We start from the raw sequence: 21,933 nt of genomic DNA, 5'->3' as shown, positions 1-21,933 counted from the left end.
GGACAAAGAGTACCCTGCAATCTCTTTTTAATAAGTGTTTATATTAATTAACGGGGAGGTTAATGTCGCACAACTTCTCTCTTTCTTTTTGCAGTCAAGGTCTAAGTGCATTTGATATTCCTTATTCAAGGAACAGATAGAGTACCTGTGAAATTTTTCGATAAGTGTTGACATTATTTGACGGGGTGGTTAGTGACGCACCGCTTCACTCTTTCTTTTTTTCTCGTAAAGGTCTAAGTGGATTTGTATACGTCTTTTTTTTTGGGTGTAAATAAAACCCTTGTATTAAGAAAACAGAGAGTACAAAATCTCATTTTGGCGAAGTGTTGACATTATTATTTGATTTGACGGAGAGGTTAGTGTCGCACCATTTCTCTCTTTTCTTTTTGCGGTCAAGGTGTGCATTTATATATTTTTTTGACATCAAGGTGATGTATTGAACTTTAGAATTGACGTCGTTTTCTCGATCAATACATTGCTTTGATTCGTTGTGAGACTGTCCGGTCGCCATCACGATCACCGAGTTGCCTTACAAGACCAATTCTTTTACAAGAACTGGCTCCTCTATAAAACCTTGGCTCTCCTATGTTACTAGTCGCATTCTCACTCAACACCAATCCCCGAAAGAAAAGAAAGACACAACGCGAGCTCAAGCCATGGAGACCGCTCCCACGAAGCCGTCCTTGTCCAGGAAGCCCTCGCCGTCGTTCCGCCTCCGCAACGGCAGCCTCAATGCCCTGCGCCTGCGCCGCGTGTTCGACCTCTTCGACCGCAACGGCGACGGCGAGATCACCCTCGACGAGATGGAGTCCGCGCTGGACACGCTCGGCCTCGGCGCCGACCGCGCCGGCCTGGAGGCCACCGTCGGCGCCTACATCCCGGCCGGCGCCAACGGCCTCGGCTTCAATGACTTCGAGAGCCTCCACCGCGCTCTCGGCGACGCACTCTTCGGCCCCATCGTGGAGGAGGAGGAGGCCCAGAAGGAGGGCGAGGACGAGGACATGAAGGAGGCGTTCCGGGTGTTCGACGAGAACGGCGACGGCTTCATCTCCGCCGCCGAGCTGCAGGCCGTGCTCAAGAAGCTCGGCCTGGCGGAGGCGAGGAGCCTGGCCGCGGTGCAGGAGATGATCTGCAACGTCGACCGCGACCGCGACGGCCAGGTCGATTTCGGCGAGTTCAAGACCATGATGCAGGGGATCACCGTGTGGGGCGCTTGACGCCGGCGGCGCGCGCCTGGCCTTCGTCCATCTCCTGTTTCTCATGTATGTATCATTCCTAGGCATTGTGGCGCGATTTTTTACCCGGCAATTCTTCATCGAGATTCTTATCCTTGATTGGATATGCTCGTAGTCCTAGTCTTGAGGAATTGTTCCTCTTGAGAACCATGGCCGCATGTACTAAATCAATCTCTTCATTAACTCTAATTCCTTCTTTTTATTTCTGGAAATGTATTGACCAGTTGCTCCTAAAAATATTCGCTCTCAATTTCGTGCGGCTTTCGTGCTCCTGCCTAACTCCTACTCGTTTGCGCGTTGACGTTATATTTTTTCATTTCAAAATCAACATTTATTGAGTAGCAAATTGCTAAAAAAAATTATATTCAATAAACATGGGAGACAATGAAGTGTACATTAATATATACATATAACGCTATGTTGCTATTCATTATGGTTTTATCTAAGGTTTCGCTAATTCTCACCATTGGATTGAATGTGTTTGGCAACTGAGATTTTTCGAATTGCACACGAGGTTGCAACTGAAATTTTACTACTTGCAAAACGGTTTTCAACTGACAAAAATTAATCTAGACCGTTAAATTACTTTAAGATTTTTTCGCAAAAAATACTTAAAATTCGTGTAAGTTATGAGTTTGCAACTAAAATTCGATGACATCATCTGACTGAGTAGATCACTCCTTTTTCTCCATGTCCATCCTTTGGACAGAACTTTTTTCCCTCTGAAAACAGTATAGCACTTATCAATCCCAGTGAGACACATGCACGAGATAGGGGTTTCACATGGGACATTTCGCTCCACATTTAGCAGGACTGTATCCATGTACAGTATGGTGCTAGTGCTAGGCACATGAAGGTTGTTATACCAACCAGAACCAGATGAATTTTCCTTTCTAAGAGGACCCACCATTTGTCGAAAGCAACTAGTATCCACATGGTCTGCAATTCAAAATATAGTTATAAATCTACTTCATCACGCGTTTTGCTTTGAGTTGAAGTTTGTCCAAAGCCATTAAGCAATGTTTTTTTCCTTGGTCTGCAGATTCTCAAGCATCAGAAGATTGCTCCAGCCTTACAAAGTTGAAGCCTGTAGCCTTGTGTAAACTCGTGTTAGTTTCTTCGGTCCCTAGGGAGTTGGTGTGCGTCGGTCAGAAGTTCAGAATGCACGTAATGGGCTTGTAATTTTAGCATGTTCTAACTGCGATGGCTCTATCTTTCACACATGAAACCATGTAGGTACTTTGCATCTGATGCGTGTGCCTTGTAGTACGATAATCTCCCTGTACATCATAACATGGGACACCCGTTTCATCCATTTCGTTTATCAAAATTGTATAATGTACTGTACTATTTTGACTTCCCTAATATATTTGCACATTTGTTAAATTCATGTGTTCTTAGGTTTTGGGAAGTGCATATATTGAGCACTGGTCAGTTTTTTTTTTGTCAATTTTAGGGTATCAACTATTTCCCCCAAAAGGGAGGAGGATTTTTACGGTACCCTGGTACTCTGTGAGAGGAAGGGGAGTACCGGACAAATCTGACCATCCATTTACAGGGGTAGTTTAGACATTCTATGCCTGCTAATAGAAAATAATTATGGGTGTTCTTCGGGGATATTCACTTTGGCTCATAGGAGCATTTTCTCCCATTATGTGAATCAATATTTTGAGGTGTCAAAAAATTCTAAAATAAAATTTTACATGTACATCTAAACATTTTATGTTGGTACACAAGTTTTCAAAAAAAACTAAAAAAATTTGTGGCTCCTGTAAAAAAACAAATTTTGATGCTATAACATGACTACGTACAGGACATATTTTTGTCTTTTTTATACACGCCACATAAAATGTTGTTTCTCCACGAAAACTTGTGCACTAACATAGAATATCATGATGTACACCACAAAAATTATGTCAGAATTTTTTGCCATTTTTAAAATTATTTTTTAATTATTTTGTATAATGGGAGCAGCCTCCTCCTGTTCTTCGTTCTAACTGCCGGCCCTGTCCTTCCGTCGCACGCCGCCACTTCTCCCGATTGAGCGAGCCACCGTTTTTCCACCTGTTGAACACCGCCCTCTGCCCCTTCTTCTACCGTCGTTTTTAATCAGACCCTCGAAAGAATTTCGCTGTGCTGAAAACGAGTGCATCATCCATGTTTGGTACGGATGGATCTGGATTGAATGGTGATAATCATAGGGGATCATTTAATGGTTGAGACGGAGGAATTGAGAGCACAACAGTAAAATTATACCACGCTCGTTTTGTTTTTGCGAGAAAACATGCTTGTAGTTCCTACGAAGAACATGCGTCCTTACTTTCTAGTGAAATCCGTCCATGACTTTGATAAATTAACAGACAGAGACAACCGCTGTTTATGCAAGAATTCCAGTGCGATCTTTAATTTGATGGGAGTTAGAGCATAGCGCCAAAATTATCCAAGAATCTGAGAACGAATTTGTAGGGGAAAAGCTCAACACGCAGTGCGAGATTGATTCAGAAAGGATGTACGACTACGACAATGAGGATGTCCACCGTGCACTACAATTTCAATTGATAGAGCGTTTACGAAGACACGGGCTAGGGCTTCCTGTGCAGCTTCGAGGGCGGCGGCAAACGTCAGGATATTGGTGCGAGCCGAGGGAGGAGGATGCTTGTAGCAAAGCGCGATGGAGATTGCCGGCAAGCTCCTCCGGCGAGATATCAGCAGCAGACGGCGCTCGGACGAACTGACGGCACACGTCGTCGTTCGATACAGAGAGAAAAAGTTCGGACGACTTGATGTGAGAGAAGAAAGTGATTACTATTTTGCCCCTGAAAGCAATGTACTCCATGGCTTTCGAGGACGGTACTCCTTAACAATTGAATCGGAGTACGAGTTAAGATTAGCCATTAGATTACCATGAATGGACGGTCTATATTTAGTTCAGGGTACTGTAAAAGTGCTTATCAGTGTCGTCTCCGAGACATATCATGAACTAACACAATATTCAATAGCTATTTTAAAATTAGCTAAATGTCCCTTTTCAGTTTGCTACTCCCCATATGAAAATGTGGAACTAAATGTTATGATTTAAAAGTATTTGAAAAGTTGCTCTTCGAATTCTTTTCTGTCATGATTGGCATTGCAACTTTGCTTTCCTCATTTTTGTTGCCCCTAGACTGGAAAGGGAAAGCGTGTGTGCACTGTGCATTATTGATTCACATGTTTGTTCAGACAATAGAGATATTTCCGACCTCGCAGATTGGCGTTTCCTCAAAGGACAACATACATAAATCATGAATTAAGAATCATTGCAGAAAATATACAAACAACCATAACAGCACCATGACTTCGAATGTCACCACTGCTTATTTGGTATTATCAAAAAGTAACAATCTCTGCAGCTAATGTAGCTAACTGTACTCTCACAAACTCAAGGACTACATAAACATAGTGAAAATCAAAACTTACATTCATCACTTACATGAAGAAAAATTCACAGAGCATGGATTGAATCTTTAAGCCGTGCCATTGCTAGACTTTGGAGGTAAGAAGGCCTCCCACCATCCAGACTCATATTTTGGGTATGGAGCTGTCCATTTGTCAGGCTTATCAAAATTCAACTCAGCAGGGTTAGAAGCGAGTGCTTCTTCAAGTGTTTCTGCATCAAACTGCTCTGCTAAAACCCTGTCCAGCCTTAGTTTCATGAATCTGAGAGCAAAAAAGGAGATAAACATGAGACCATTGACGATTTATTACTGCACTGATGCTGAAGCAGAAATTTTAAGAACAAAATCCACACAGATGCTGATTATCTCGGCTATTGTTTGGCTTAGGACTATTCATGTGGATACAAGAAGAAAAAATAAGGTTGTCTTTGTCTCAATGCACACTATAGCGGCAGAATATGAAAAACCAACAAGACGATTGAATGCGCTAGTCAGCATCCATTAGTGGTGTCATGTTTGTCAATTCTATCATCAAATAAAGTTTCTCTATGTTTCTTCGGTTTCCTTTTACTCACTTCCCCATCTAATCATTCTGTTCAAGAATGCAAGCCACTCATAACCAGATCACACCCAGTTAGTGAATGGAGGTACATAAAAACCATGCAAAGTACTAGCTAACCAATGTACACATGCCTGTAAAAAACAGATGACAGCCCATGGGTCATGACGCAGAAAACAGATCCAAGCATTAGAAAAGGATATGGCACAACTTCAAGAAGTACAACCAAAGCTTAATTTTATATTGCTTATATCAGGTTCTTTTTCCACAAATAAACATTATGTGCTCAAACTTGACTAGTGGCAAGTATCTAGACATGTCTCATTCTTGAATCTGAACTTCACTGGAAAGGCATGCATGAACCTGAACTTTACTGGAAGGGCATGCACGAACTTGAACCAAACTAGTGTCTCTTTTTGTGCCATATATCGGGTCGTCACCAACAGCATATTCATCAGTGGGATCAGATTCATCAAAAGCAAACTGAAGTATGTAGAGCAGTAGAGGGCTCATCAACCTGCATGTACATTTGAAGTGCATGCTTTTGCGGACAGTTCAAATACACATTACGGCTAGCTCTCAAGCAGGAAATGGATGTGGAATGCAGACACAAGCCATTACCAATACGCTGTGTTGACTAACAGATTGCACTACTGCATGCCATGATGCCAATGGCATATGGGCATTCGGCACAACTGGAAACTATCATAAGCGACATCTTTCTAGTCTGATTTCGCAAAGTATTACAGGGAAAGCATGGTTTGAGGTTCAGCAGTATGCGCTGCGAAATCCGCTGCTCGAGCTTGCAATGGTTGCTGGAGATACACCTTAACTTGGTGACATACCTGATCCAGTTGCGGTCGGTGGATACGAGCGCGACGGCGGGGCGCTTGAGCCGCTTGGTGACGTTGGGGAACTTGTCAAGAAACTTGGGCTCAATGACGAGCCAGAAGTCCTGCTCCATGCTGCGCTCCTCGTAGAGCCTCAGCTTCTCCTGGAGCTGCTCCTGGAAGTGCTCCTCATCGTCCAGCATGAACTTCGCGTTCGCCACCAGGAAGTAGTACGTCCGCGGCTTCTCCTCCTGCTGCGCACCCAAAACACCACCACCGACCGTCTCAAAATCGAGCAGGAAATTCCTTTGCGTGGGGTGGAAATGCGGAACAAGGGGAGCGTGCGGCGTGCTACGCTAATTCTTACTTTCACGGAAGACGCTGCGGAGGCTTGCTGGTCGGATCCGACGGCGAGGGCGCGGCGGAGGCTCTTGAAACGCCTCGGCGGGCAGGAGATGGAGAGCGAGGGGGCGGGGCGACTAGAGGACGCGAATCGCGCGACGGGGAGCGCGGACCTAGAAGGCGCTAGGGTCGCGCAGGGGCGGAGGGACAGCGTCGCCGGAGCCGCCATTGGCTCGGGGCGGAGGCACACCGCCGGTGGAGTCGAACTGAACTGAGTCGAAGAGGATAGAGGAACGGAAGAAGCTGGGAATCCAGTACGGAGTAGTAGAGAGAAGCCTTATCTGGACAGCACGTGCAGAGAGCGCTTACACGGCTACTTGGCGGTTTTGGGCCTTACCAGACCATTTGGCAGTTTCTCATCTTGGGCTATAATCGACTCACAGGCTAAAGGACTGTTACCCAGTGTTGGGCCATCTCCTCCTGCGCACGTAGTAGTGGAAAAAAACAGGCAATTCCTCGGCGAACCCTATACACCGATCAGGTCGGTGCGTACCGCCGCACACCCCGCGCGCGGTACGGGCCGGTCCAGTTGGTGCAGGCTTCTCTTTTTTCATTTTTCTTTTCTGTTTCTCCTTTTCTTTTATGTTTTTTTTCCTGTTTTTGTTATTGTTTTCCGTTTTCTTTTTTCTTTTGTTCTTTTTTCTGTTTCTTTTTTGTTACTTTTATTGTTTAGATTTGAAAAACAGAAATATTTTAAAAATATTCAAATTTAAAAATGTTTAAATTTTGGAAATGTTTAAATTTTAAAATGTTCAAATTTGAAAAAAGTTCAATCTTAAAAAATTAAATTTTAACTTTGTTCAAATTAAAAAAATTATTCCAAAAATGATTGAACTAAAAATGTTTATTATAGAATTTGTTCAAATTAAAAATTGTTTAAAACTTAAAAATTATTCAAATTCGAAAAATATGTGAAAAATTTCAAACTTGAAAAATGTTCAAATTCAAAAAATGTTCATATTTCAATAATGTTCAAACTTGAAAATTTTTCAAATTTAAAATTTGTTCATTAAAAAAATCATTTTCGTAATTTGTCCAAATTTAAAAATTGCTCAACTTTTAAAAAATTTCAGATATTTCCATTTTTGTTCAAAATTTACAAAATTTCTAACTGTTCAGATTTCTAAAAAAATATTAGTTGGTTTTTTGGAAGCATAAATATTTCAAAAAAATACAGAAAAGAAACAAGAGAAACAAATACGAAATAACAAACAGTGTTACCTGTTGGGCCCGGCGCAGCTCGCCGCGGAGGGTGTGCGGTGTCCCGCACGTACCGACCAGGTCGGTGGCGAGCCCCCCCCCAATTCCTATACACTGTCCGTTGCGGCACCAATGGTCAGCGCAGCGTACCCTCCTAGGCGTTTGTGCCGTGGTGGGGTAGGCCCGTTAAGGTGGAGGGTGCGGGTGGGGGTTGCAACTTCCTCGCGACTGGCCAACGATCTTAGGGGTGTCGACCCAGGCGATGACGAAGTCGCTACGACCGTAGGGAGTTGCGGCGGAGAAGGAGCGGCGAGGTTGGAGCGAGGCGGCATCCGAGCTCTGGTACTTAGGGCACGTATAATGCATAACGTTTACACAGGCGCTAAAATGGTCAAATCAAGACGCACAAGCGTCCGGGGCTAGGAGAAGTATTTTGTGCCTAGTTTGCAAGCGCCAGACTCTTCATTTTGAGTCGATGCCAGAAAAACGCTTGGAAACTGCACACCAACTGCCCAAACTGCTAGGATTATTTTCCTAGCGCCTCTAGTCAAGCGCCCCGTTGTACATGCCCTTAGGGTTGGGGGTGTAGGAGTCCGGGCGGCCGTCAGACTTAGGCGAGAGTATGGCTGGCCCAACGCCGGAAGAGGGGAGATTTAGAGGGATGGTCTGCTGGGGGGCGACTGTAGGATAACGTAGCATAGAAAACAAAAAATTTCCTACGGTGAACACGCAATCCAAGCCAAGATGCAATCTAGAAGACGGTAGCAACGAGGGGATTATCGAGTCTCACCCTTGAAGAGATTCCAAAGCCTACAAGAGGAGGCTCTTGTTGCTGCGGTAGACGTTCACTTGCCGCTTGCAAAAGCGCGTAGAAGATCTTGATCACGATCGGTTCCGGCGCCACGAACGGGCAGCACCTCCGTACTCGGCCACACGTTCGGTTGTTGATGAAGACGACGTCCACCTCCCCGTTCCAGCGGGCAGCGGAAGTAGTAGCTCCTCTTGAATCCGACAGCACGACGGCGTGGTGTCGGTGGTGGTGATGAACTCCGGCGGAGCTTCGCTAAAGCTACGCGGGAGATATGGAGGAGAGGGGGGCGGCTAGGGTTTGGGAGGGGGTGGCCGGCCACTTCAATGGGGCGGCCAGCTTGTGGTCTTGGGGTGGCTGGCCCCCTCCCTTGGCCCCTCATTATATAGGTGGATCCCCAAGAGTTAGTCTCCAAGTCTTCGAATAAGACCCGAACGAAAAACCTTCCATATGGTGGGGAAACCTAGCCAAACTAGGAGTCCCACTAGAGGTGGGGTTTCCACCTCCCATATGGGGTGGCCGGCCCCCTAAGGGGAGTCCACTTGGGACTCCTCCCCCACTAGGGTTGGCCGGCCATGGAGGTGGAGTCCCATGTGGACTCCACCTTCCTTGGTGGTTTCTTCCGGACTTTTCTAGAACCTTCTAGAACCTTCCATAGAACCTTCCGAATCATTTTCAAACACATAAAATGACATCCTATATATGAATCTTATTCTCCGGACCATTCCGAACTCCTCGTGATGTTCGGGATCTCATCCGGGACTCCGAACAAATATTCGAACTCCATTCCATATTCAAGTTCTACCATTTCAACATCCAACTTTAAGTGTGTCACCCTACGGTTCGCGAACTATGTGGACATGGTTGAGTACTCACTCCGACCAATAACCAATAGCGGGATCCGGAGATCCATAATGGCTCCCACATATTCAACGATGACTTTAGTGATCGAATGAACCATTCACATACGATACCAATTCCCTTTGTCACGCGATATTTTACTTGTCCGAGGTTTGATCATCGGTATCACACTATACCTTTGTTCAACCTCGTCTCTGACAAGTACTCTTTACTCGTACCGTGGTATGTGGTCTCTTATGAACTTATTCATATGCTTGCAAGACATTAGACGACATTCCACCGAGAGGGCCCGGAGTATATCTATCCGTCATCGGGATGGACAAATCCCACTGTTGATCCATATGCCTCAACTCATACTTTCCGGATACTTAATCCCACCTTTATAACCACCCATTTACGCAGATGGCGTTTGATGTAATCAAAGTACCTTTCCAGTATAAGTGATTTACATGATCTCATGGTCATAAGGACTAGGTAACTATGTAACGAAAGCTTATAGCAAATAACTTAATGACGTGATCTTATGCTACGCTTAATTGGGTGTGTCCATTACATCATTCATATAATGATATAATCTTGTTATTAATAACATCCAATGTTCATGATTATGAAACTAATCATCTATTAATCAACAAGCTAGTTAAGAGGCTTACTAGGGACTCTTTGTTGTTTACATATCACACATGTATCAATGTTTCGGTTAATACAATTATAGCATGGTATATAAACATTTATCATAAACATAAAGATATATATAATAATCACTTTTATTATTGCCTCTTGGGCATATCTCCAACAGATCTCCCACTTGCACTAGAGTCAATAATCTAGATTACATTGTAAGGTACCTAACACCCATGGCATTCTCGGTGTTGGTCATGCTTTGCCCTAGGGAGAGCTTTAGTCAACGGATCCGCTACATTCGGATCGGTGTGTACTTTGCAAATCTTTACTTCTCCATCTTCGATGTACTCGCGAATCGAATGATAACGCAGCTTGATATGCTTCAGCCTCTTGTGTGACCTTGGTTCATGTGCATTGGCGATGGCACCCATGTTATCACAATATATGACTAGTGGGTCCAATGCACTAGGAACCACACCGAGCTCTACAATGAACCTCTTCATCCATACCGCTTCTGATGAAGCCTCGAAGCCGCTATGTACTCCGATTCTCGTTGAGGATTTCGCCACCGTGCACCGCTTCGAGCTTGCCCAGCTATCGCGAAGCACCATTCAATATAAACACGTACCCGGATCGTGACTTAGAGTCATCGGGATCGGTGTTCCAACTAGCATCGGTGTAACTTGTTACAACGAGCTCTTGGTCACCTCCATAACAAAGAAACATATCCTTAGTTCTTTTCAAGTACTTCAGGATATTCTTGACCGCTGTCCAGTTGTTCCATTCCTGGATCACTTTGATATCTCGCTAGTCAAACTAACAGCATGCGCTATATCCGGTCTTGTACATAGCATGGCATACATGATAGAGCCTATCTGCCGAGGCATAGGGGATCTTACTCATCTTTTCTCTTTCTTCTCGCCGTAGCCGGTCCTTGAGTCTTACTCAAGACCTTGCCTGGTAACATAGGTAAGAATCCTTTCTTACTTTCGTCCATTCTAAATTTCTTTAGAATCTTGTCCAGTGTATGTACTCGTGATAGCCCTATTAGACGTCTTGATCTATCTCTATAAATCTTGATGCCTAATATATATGATGCTTCACCAAGGTCTTTCATTGAAAAACTATTATTCAAATAACCCTTTACACTCGCTTAATAGTTCTATATCATTTCCAATCAACAATATGTCATCTACATATAATATCGGGAATGCTACGAGCTCCCACTCACTTTCTTGTAAATACAGGCCTCTCCATGACACTGTATAAACCCGAAGTCTTTGATCACCTTATCAAAGCGTCGGTTCTAACTTCTTGATGCTTGCTTCAGTCCATAGATTGAACGCTAAAGTTTGCATACTTTGTCAGCATTTTTAGGATCGACAAAACCTTTGGGTTGTACCATATACAACTCTTCCTCAATGTCTCCATTAAGGAACGCCGTTTTGACATCCATCTGCCAAATCTCATAATCGAAAAATGCAGCTATTGCTAACAAAATCCTCACAGATTTTAGCTTCGCCACAGGTGAGAAAGTCTCATCGTAGTCAACACCTTGAATTTGTCGGAAACCCTTTGCGACAAGTCGAGCTTTATAGACAGTAATATTACCATCAGCATCTGTTTTTCTCTTGAAAATCCATTTATTCTCGACAGCCTTTCGGCTATCAGGTAAGTCTACCAAAGTCCATACTTTGTTATCATACATGGATCCCATTTCGGATTTCATGGCTTCTTGCCATTTGTTGGAATGCGGGCTCATCATCGCTTCTTCATACGTCGCGGGGTCTTCATCATTGTTATCCACAATCATGACATTTAGACAAGGATCATACCAACTGGAGTGGCACGTTCCCTTGTCGATCCGCGAGGTTCGGTAGCTATCTCATTTGAAGTTTCATGATCATTTTCATTAGCTTCCTCTGTTGCCGGTGTAGGCGGCACAGGAACATCTTCCGGTACTGCGCTACTCTGATCAACGAGTAGAGATTCTTCAATCTCATCGAGTTCTACTTTTCTTCCAGTCACTTCTTTAGTGAGAAATTGTCAACACCCGGATTTTTAAGTCCAGATGCCTATTATGCCATTCCTCGCAATCCCAGGAATATTGTTTTTGCGAGACATAATAGCTTGATATCACAGCACATCATTTATTACAACACATAATCGTCTTACAACAAAGGATCACATGATCCAGTCTTAATACAACATAGTGGATCTAGAGATCCTATTGTAAAACACATAGCGGAAGCGAAGTAACGGTCGTGGTCCATCTGTTCCACAGGCAACTGTTGACGTCAGGAGCGGTCCTAGTTGTCGTAGACGTTCTGCTGTCCATCTTCCTCGTACAACTGTTCACCTTCATAGTCTGGCCATTTGAATAGCCGGGGACAAAGCCATGAGTACTTTTAAAGTACTCGCAAACTAATACTAGTGTAAGCATTATCAATTGTGGTAAAGGGAGACTAAGCTCTAAGTTTATTTGCATAAAGCCAAGTTTATTTCATAAGCATTTAGTAAAGATGCTTGAATTAAAATAGACTAACTCAAGTGGGAACATTAGTGTCATTCCCACAATTCTGTTGTGGTCCAACTCAAAGTCACCATTCACCGGTCAACTTCAAGTCACCAGTCACATGTCACATTTTTGAAAATGGTCTGATGACGGAACAGTATGGCCTATCCAATCGTCCGTAACCGTGGACACGGCTATTCGAATAGTTCTACACTCTGCAGAGGTCGTACACTTGTGCCACAATATTTGCAATAATCCGTCAGGGTTAGCTGGCCCTGATTTATCATACTCCGTATGCGGACTACCAACCATAACCTTTCACTTATATACTCTAGTACGGGCACCTCTCCCCATGAGCTTGGCCTCCCGGTGAGAACCAACTCTGTTAACCCGGGAAGCGCACGGGGCTTGGGCCGGACAATTCACCTCGTTCACGTCATTCCGCAATATCTCATATTGCTTCGGAGGCAGCCCTTGGCATAACCCCTATGACGCTTGTTTAGAGGGAACCCATACTAAAGCACATAAATTTCTAGTTAAGCCCGTACCCATTTTGGGTATTGTGGGGGTACTTTCAAAATTGGAATGGTATCGCATCCGAACCCAACCATCAGTTTTATATCAAAAATCACCATCTTCTCATGGTCATATTCACCTTCAAAGTCATTCAATGGAATGAACCATCATTCCAAGGTTTCAACTTCATTTCAAAGTCACAAGTTCCCATCTAGAGTAATCCAATTTTTTCGTTGATTAGCAAATAGCAACTATATGAGGGGTGCTATCTAGCTTTGAGGAGTGCCAATCTAAATCAAGTATTGTTCTACTCTAGACCAAGTGAATCATAAATCAAAGGTTAAGCTTTGATAAACCAAAGTCAAAAACTTGTAAAGTAAAAACTTGGGATAGGATCATTAAGCATGAATTAAATGGGGATGAGGCCTTGCTCTTGTAGAGCTTTGCCTTAGGGTATCTTGCAAGAATATTAGCTTGCAGTAGACTAGCTTGCAAGAATGCTATCTTGCTTGTAGGAGTAATATCAATATTAGCTTGCAAGAATACTAGCTTGCAAAGGTATTAGCTTGCCTTGATTGGTGAAGTGATCAAAGTATTCTTCTTCTTCCTCTTGGTAGAATACTTCCTCCTCTTGATAGTCTCCGGTACTAGCGTCTATAAACGAATACGAGGATACAATCACCAAACAATACTTAAACACTCTTAATTAGCCTTAGTGGCTCACACAATGATCTAGCATCACTACTTAATATTTATTACAAGATTATGCTAGGGTTTCCTTATTTAGTAATAGAAAAATAATTTCCTCTCATTGAATCTTCTTAAGATTTAATTTCTCTTATGAATAATATATGACCTAGGTTGACTAAAGTCAACCTCTTCATACTTACCATTTGAGAAAATGATTTAAATGAGGTTCCATACCTCATGCAATTTAATGTTAACATGGTAATGTTTTAAGGCCACTCAATAATTCAAGATGAGGTTACTTGAATTATGATTACTACCTCATATTGTATTACTTGAGAACAAGATTTAAATGAGAGGAGTATCTCTCATATGTTTTAACACATATTTGTAACTAATTTAAAGGACTATTATTGAGTTGATTTAATATTCTTAAAATAAACAGGGGTGATCCCATGTTGACCAAGGTCAACACTTTGCACTTAGTATTTTGAGAAAGTGTGTTATATGAGATTCATCATCTCATGTGATTTAATTAATTTAATTATTATTTAGCTTTAAGATTTATAAGGGAGCAAGTATGAGCTTAGGGAATTAAAGGTCAACACATTACTTCCTATTATTTGAGAAAGATAATTTAAATGAGGTGAGCACCTCATACTATTTTAGTAACACCTTGTAATGGTTTACTATTATTCATTCATTAAAAGTGAATTTTGCTTGATCATGGGATCTACTTCATATTACTTTGGTTGAGGTAAGATTTAAATGAGACCAAAGTCTATTATATGATTTAACTAATAGGTTTGAATTATTTAAATACTAAATATGAGAATGATTAAATATTTTCAAATATAAACCTATGGGTCATTACTTAGGTGTTATTAATCCTTATTGAACGATTTGGACTAATGGTTTATGTGAGAAATTATACCTCATATAAGTTAAACTATCCTCTAAATGATTCACCTCTCTAATTAACCAAGCATGAGACTTATTTGATCTAGGTCAGTACCTCTATTTGAAATACTTAAGATCACCATTTAAATGAGAGAGAATCCCTCATACTATTTAAATAATTCTATGTGTATTTATTAAATATTCTAGAAATGGTTCCATAGCCATTATTTTAACTCTAGTTCATGATCATGCAAAACAACTATGATATATTTTTGCATAAACAATTAGATTATGTCAAATGTGATTTATTAGAGTTGGAATCAACTTAAAATCATTTCTAGATAATTTCTAATATTTATTTGAAGTCGGAAAAGTCCCTGCCTTGTTATTTTTATCATTTAAATTTACTTTCGAATTTGGACATGAGGCCAGTGCCATTATTTAGACAATTTCATAAGCTTTCTAAATATATAAAATTTGTTAAATTTGGTTTGGTAGATTTCAAACTATTAAATTTTGAAGTTGGCACCAGTATTGGATTTTAACTAAATAGATTAAATCGAATTCAAATTAATGGGCCACGCGGGAAAATAAACGGGCTAACCAATTTAAACGAACCGGGCCGGCCCGACTAACACGGACCACGCCGCGGGCCAGCTGACATGTGAGGGGCCACCCGTCAGTGCCTCTTAACCGCGCGAAGCGGTACGAGCGACAGGATCCGTTAGATCAGAACATGATCGAACGGCCGAGGGACTTCGTCGTCTCCGACGAGATGCCGGCGTGCTGGCGGCGTACCTAGGGGGTCGGAGGGCGCTGTGGGTCGCCGGAGGTTGCTGGCGCGGTTCGAGGCGACGTTGGCGAGGTGGTAGAGGCTCCTGGTACAGTGGCGGAGCTTGGGGCGGCGTGGATCGATGGCGATGATCTGCGGACTCCGGCGGCTCCGAGCTTCAAATTGGGGCGGCTCCGGCGAGGTGGGGTTCGATTGAGTGGTCAGGCAGAGGCAGTGGTGAGAGGGGAAGAGATTGGTGTGAATGGAGTGTGCTCTGGGTGCCTCTATTTATAGATGGCGAGGTGACCGGCGGTTGCTGTGAGAGGGTGTCCATGGCGCGGCGTCTCTGGTGCTCGAAGGGGCAAACTAGGGGGCGTGCGAGGTAGGTGATGACTAGGCGGAGCTAATGAGCGTGCAGGGACGTCAGGGGAAGGACGAGGGCATGCTGGCGACGATCGAGTGCGGGCAGTACCGGCGCGGCAGGGAGTTGATCATGGCGAGGGCTAGGGTGTACGCGCGGGCTAGCGAGTTTGTCTAGCGGGTTGCGGGCGCAGAGGGCCGTGAGAGTGCAAGGTGAGAGAGGGATAGGTGGACGAGGGCAACGGGCCGACGGTGTGCTCGGGCGCGTCCAGGGACAGGCCAGGGCGCGCTCACCGCGTGCCTGGCACGTTTTCTGGCGTGTCTGGGCACGCGCGTTCCGGCCAAAGTCGTGCTCGTTTTGATCCAGGGAGGGTACAGGCATGCTCAGGGAGGTTCGGTGATGCTCCAGGACAAGGTGGATGTGGCCAGAGATGAGTGGAGAGGTAGGGTGGCATGGTGGTGTCTAGCATGGCCGGCATGGGCCTTCTCTCTCCATTTCTCACTTTAATCTACCAGTGCAAGGACAAGCACTGATGCAGGGGATGCAGGAGGTCACAATGATCACAAACCAAAAGTGGTTTGGCCCAAAATCTGTTGGGTAAAGAAGTGTATTGCAATTCTGGATTCATGCATGCAAGGTGTTCGACTAAATGGCCGCATGAACACCAACTTGGAATTTTGGAATTCTTTTTGGTGGATATTTGTTACATATTAAATGGGATTGAATGGTGGTGGTGGTGGTCAATTTGATCAAGGTTTGCAAGAATTCCAACATATGCTCATCTTCACATAGTTTCAAAGTCTCCACTTGTCAATTCTATTCTGGTCAGCCTAGTCAATATTATCCATGGTGGTCAACATGAAAGTTGTTGACCTTCATGTGGTCTTGGATGACATGGTCATAGTTGACCAAGTTTAGTTGAAGAAAAGTCAAAGCCCAGAGGGGTAAAGAGGGGAACATTTTATAAAGTGACAAAATGACCATTATCACATGTATGTTGAATTTGAGTTTTGCTTTGATTTAATTCTTGATCCAATGATGCAATTGTGTTATTTTATCATATTGAAGTATTTTAGAAGCAATGGGGCAAGCAAATTTGGCCTTGGTGAAGGATTTGCATTTTGGCATATGTGTATGTGAGTGAATTTTGGGAATTCTCTCCCTATTTGATTTCTATCCATTTGATTTGACTTTGGTTGAATCTAATGTGGTTCTTATGAGTTTAGAAGCATTTTAAGAGCATTGAAACTAAATCAAATGGTCTTATTCAAAGATTTGCAATTTTGGCCTTAATACATAAGAGATGAGGTGTAAATTTTAATAAACTTGTCAAGGGTTGTATCTTGCTTCACTTGGGCATGGGTTAGGGTCCATTTAGTGCTATAATAGGTTTGGAGATGATGCCACACCATTTGGTCAAGGTTTAGAGACCTAGGTCAATGTTTGGTGCAATGCCTATGTGTCACATATGCTTTTATGCATATGTGGTATTTTATTTTTACTTTGACTTGGTTTGGCCCAATTGGTTTTGTTGAATGTTGAAAGGATATATGGAAGTGATCCAACCATTCACACAAGTCCTAGGGTTAGTTTTCTTAATTTCACATATTTGCTATTTAGCTCTCATATGCCTCTATGGCATTTTTAATTTCCTTATATTCTTTGTAGTTTCAACTTGGCAAAGATGTAAGAAGTGCTATATAAGGTTTATAAAGCTTTTCCCATCCTTTAAGTCAAGTGAAAAGGTCTAGGGTAAATATTTATAATTGTAGCCATAGGCACATATGCCTTTTTCCTATTTAATTTCCTTTTATTTTATTTTCACTAGAATGATGAGAAGAGGGGTGAGTCTTTAGGGTTTATGATTATTTCAATTACTCATAACAAGCCATCATGGCAATAGCACAAGCATTATGCAAGATTATTACTTACCAAGCTTAATTTAATAAAAGTTTTTGTTGGTTCCAAAATTTGGAACTAGAGAACTTTGTTTGTTTTGTGTTGTATTTTCTGGGATGTTACAAACCCTTCCCCCTTAAACAAATCTCGTCCCGAGATTTTAAGAGGAGTTAGGTTCCTAAGAGAGATTGAGCGATTTGATTAACAGGAAGGCATACTTGTCGAGGTCCGAGGTGCTTCACGGGCTTCGGTGGCGATCATGTGGTAGAAACGGTTGTTGTTGTTGTTACGGTTCCTTCTACTGCGAAGCGACGCTGTTGCTGGACAGGTGCAGTGGTGTTGGCGGCGATCTTGGCAAGCTTCTTGGGGCATTCTTTGGAAAAGTGGCCTACAACTCCACATTCGTAGCAGTTTACCGTTGATTTGTCCTTCGGGGTGACGGGGATGGCATTACTTCCAGTTCTCAGGCCAGTGTTGGTGTTGGTGTTGTTCCCACTGTTGTGGTGGCTGTTGGGGTTGCGGTTGTTATTGTTGTTGCCTCCGGGCTTCGGGGGTCCTCCGTGGTTGTTGCTGTAGTTGGGGCTATAAGTCTGAGCAGGTGGCCTGTTGTTTCTGGGGGTGAATCCTCCAGAGGAGTTATTGCGGTGCTTCTGGGTATGGTGGGGTCCATTCTGGTTCATCATTCTGCGTTTGCGGTTCTCATTGGCCTGATGCAGCTTTCCTTCCATCTGTATGGCTGAGTCTACGAGGGCTTCGAGGTCAGCGAACGGAATATTCACTAACACGGTTGCATCTCGTCGTGCAGTCCGTTCAAAAATCTTTCCTTCCTCTTCTCATTTGTGTCGGTCTCATCCGGGGCGTACCTTGACAGAGTGAGAAACCTGTCGCGGTATTCCACCACGGACATTCTTCCTTGCTTGAGTTCACGGAACTCGTCTCTCATTTTCTTGATTAATCCTTGGGGCACATGGTACTTGCTGAACTTCGGCTTGAAGTCTTCCCATGTCATCATCCGTCCCGCATTCATTGCACGGGCACTAGTCCACCAGGCTCTTGCGGGTCCCGACGGGTAGTGGGTGGCAAACGAGTACTTTTCTGCGGCTTCAACTCCCGCAACTTCAAGGTTGTTTTCTATTGTCCGCAGCCAATCATCGGCATCGAGGGGCTCTTCGGTTTTGCTGAACATTGGAGGGTTGGTGTTCGGAAATTATTCAGTTTTGACCCGGGGTGATCGTGGTTTCCATGGCCTTGATTATTCCGAGCTATCCGTTGCGAGAGCGGCAAGGTTTGCTTGGCGTTCGGTTCTTTCGGCTTCCCGGTCTGCCATCATTGTTTGCGGTAGTTGCATCATGGCATCCTGGTTTGCGTTGCGGTTTGGTGGGGCCATCTAAACATGTAGATAGATCATGAGGTAAGAGGGAAATTTTCTATGGCTTATTTTGAGTTAAGTTTAAATTTAAACTTAGGATATTTTCAGGATGAACATAACACATATTTTATTTATTCACAACAAACATCACACATTACAAGCTAAAGCACTAAGGGTTTTAAGAACCCTTTTTCCATAAACTACGATACATGGTGCGGGATACAACTCACACCTACGTAAGTGAAGCTAGTGCAACTATTCCTCATTGTCTTCATCCACGTCGATGGGAATGATCCCATCCTCTGCAGACTCCAGAAACTCGTAGTCCTCCTCATCAGTGAACTCGTCATCCTCAAAGTCGTTGTCGTCACTCAGGAAGTCATCGCTTCCTTGGATGTCTTCTCCATCTTCCTCCATCTCCTGGATCTGGTCCTGCTTGTGTCCGGACAGGTCACCTCTAAGGTGCGAATCTTCTCGCGAAGACGGGTGATAGTAGCGACATTCTTGGCGCGCCGCAGGCGGAGTGACCTGCGGTCCTTGGCGAGTAGCCTGATGGCGTCAGCATGATGAGCCAAAGCCATCTGGGCACGGTGGGAGTGAACACGTGTCAACTCCAGGTCCTTCCGGGTCTCATGAAGCATAAAGTCCAAATGCTGCACATGGATCCCGAGCACTGGGTGCGAAGAGAGGGCCATGGGTTCCCCCATGGTGTCGTGCCTCGCGAAGTGGGCGAAGCGGCTTCCCCGCAGTGCGGCGATGTTCTGTCCACACACCCGAGCAAGTCCCTCCTGAAGGGCGTGAGCAAGACCGTCCACCCAGTCCGTAGGCCTTGAAGGAGAAAAGGATCCTCTCCGAGATGGGAGGTTCCGAGCTTCCCTTCAAGTCAGCGGTGATCATCCACTGCTGCTCCCCAGTGGGGGTGTTGTGGATCCGGACTCCGTGGAACTTGGGAGGTGGGCGTTCGAGCCTCTCGGACACTAGGTACAAGTCGCGCTCAAACACCAGACTTCCTCCGTTTTCCAGATCGTAGGTCTCCGTCTGGACGTAGGGCTCCATCTGAAAGTGCAATGGATGAGGAAGTTAGAGATGTGAACAAGTGTGGCAAAATTTTAAATGAATTTATAAGGAGGTGCATGGCTTATTTTTAAGAAGATCTGGTAGAGAAGAAAATGAATAAGTTTTTCACAAATACTCACTTCATTTTTAGAAACTAAACTTTTCCGAACGTCCATTCTAACTAGGGTCTCCTAAGGTCAAACAATGGCTCTGATACCAACTTGTCAACACCCGGATTTTTAAGTCCGGATGCCTATTATGCCATTCCTCGCAATCCCGGGAATATTGTTTTTGCGAGACATAATAGCTTGATATCACAGCACATCATTTATTACAACACATAATCGTCTTACAACAAAGGATCACATGATCCAGTCTTAATACAACATAGTGGATCTAGAGATCCTATTGTAAAACACATAGCGGAAGCGAAGTAACGGTCGTGGTCCATCTGTTCCACGAGCAAGCTGTTTACGTCGGGAGCGGTCCTAGTTGTCGTAGACGTTCCGCTGTCCATCTTCCTCGTACAACCTGTTCACCTTCATAGTCCGGCCATTTGAATAGCCGGGGACAAAGCCATGAGTACTTTTAAAGTACTCGCAAACTAATACTAGTGTAAGCATTATCAATTGTGGTAAAGGGAGACTAAGCTCTAAGTTTATTTGCATAAAGCCAAGTTTATTTCATAAGCATTTAGTAAAGATGCTTGAATTAAAATAGACTAACTCAAGTGGGAACATTAGTGTCATTCCCACAATTCTGTTGTGGTCCAACTCAAAGTCACCATTCACCGGTCAACTTCAAGTCACCAGTCACATGTCACATTTTTGAAAATGGTCTGATGACGGAACAGTATGGCCTTTCCAATCGTCCGTAACCGTGGACACGGCTATTCGAATAGTTCTACACTCTGCAGAGGTCGTACACTTGTGCCACAATATTTGCAATAATCCGTCGGGGTTAGGCTGGCCCTGATTTATCATACTCCGTATGCGGACTACCAACCATAACCTTTCACTTATATACTCTAGTACAGGCACCTCTCCCCATGAGCTTGGCCTCCCGGTGAGAACCAACTGTAAACCCGGGAACTGCACAGGGCTTGGGCCGGACAATTCACCTCGTTCACGTCATTCCGCAATATCTCATATTGCTTCGGAGGCAGCCCTTGGCATAACCCCTATGACGCTTGTTTAGAGGGAACCCATACTAAAGCACATAAATTTCTAGTTAAGCCCGTACCCATTTTGGGTATTGTGGGGGTACTTTCAAAATTGGAATGGTATCGCATCCGAACCCAACCATCGGTTTTATATCAAAAATCACCATCTTCTCATGGTCATATTCACCTTCAAAGTCATTCAATGGAATGAACCATCATTCCAAGGTTTCAACTTCATTTCAAAGTCACAAGTTCCCATCTAGAGTAATCCAATTTTTTCGTTGATTAGCAAATAGCAACTATATGAGGGGTGCTATCTAGCTTTGAGGAGTGCCAATCTAAATCAAGTATTGTTCTACTCTAGACCAAGTGAATCATAAATCAAAGGTTAAGCTTTGATAAACCAAAGTCAAAAACTTGTAAAGTAAAAACTTGGGATAGGATCATTAAGCATGAATTAAATGGGGATGAGGCCTTGCTCTTGTAGAGCTTTGCCTTAGGGTATCTTGCAAGAATATTAGCTTGCAGTAGACTAGCTTGCAAGAATGCTATCTTGCTTGTAGGAGTAATATCAATATTAGCTTGCAAGAATACTAGCTTGCAAAGGTATTAGCTTGCCTTGATTGGTGAAGTGATCAAAGTATTCTTCTTCTTCCTCTTGGTAGAATACTTCCTCCTCTTGATAGTCTCCGGTACTAGCGTCTATAAACGAATACGAGGATACAATCACCAAACAATACTTA

At 43.6% G+C, this 21,933-nt stretch overlaps 2 protein-coding genes across 2 annotated transcripts; one reads left to right on the top strand and one right to left on the bottom strand.

The window, feature by feature from the left end:
- The first annotated feature begins 609 nt into the window (after positions 1 to 609).
- On the top strand, positions 610 to 2,621 carry LOC124698276 (probable calcium-binding protein CML27). Its single transcript, XM_047230777.1, has 2 exons — positions 610 to 1,262; positions 2,278 to 2,621. Exon 1 carries the CDS (start codon positions 657 to 659, stop codon positions 1,215 to 1,217), a length of 561 nt encoding a protein of 186 aa, XP_047086733.1. The 5' UTR covers positions 610 to 656; the 3' UTR covers positions 1,218 to 1,262; positions 2,278 to 2,621.
- A 1,945-nt stretch (positions 2,622 to 4,566) lies between these two features.
- LOC124698275 lies at positions 4,567 to 6,644 on the bottom strand. The gene is made up of 3 exons (XM_047230776.1): positions 6,426 to 6,644; positions 6,074 to 6,312; positions 4,567 to 4,931 (listed from the first exon to the last, which is right to left on the bottom strand). Exons 1-3 carry the CDS (start codon positions 6,627 to 6,629, stop codon positions 4,739 to 4,741), a joined length of 636 nt encoding a protein of 211 aa, XP_047086732.1. The 5' UTR covers positions 6,630 to 6,644; the 3' UTR covers positions 4,567 to 4,738.
- Between the last annotated feature and the right edge of the window lie 15,289 nt (positions 6,645 to 21,933).

This window comes from Lolium rigidum, chromosome 3 (genome assembly GCF_022539505.1).
Source record: "Lolium rigidum isolate FL_2022 chromosome 3, APGP_CSIRO_Lrig_0.1, whole genome shotgun sequence".
Lineage (NCBI taxonomy): Eukaryota > Viridiplantae > Streptophyta > Magnoliopsida > Poales > Poaceae > Lolium > Lolium rigidum.
Note: the sequence above shows the minus strand (reverse complement) of the source record. Positions and strands in the feature narration are given on the sequence as shown.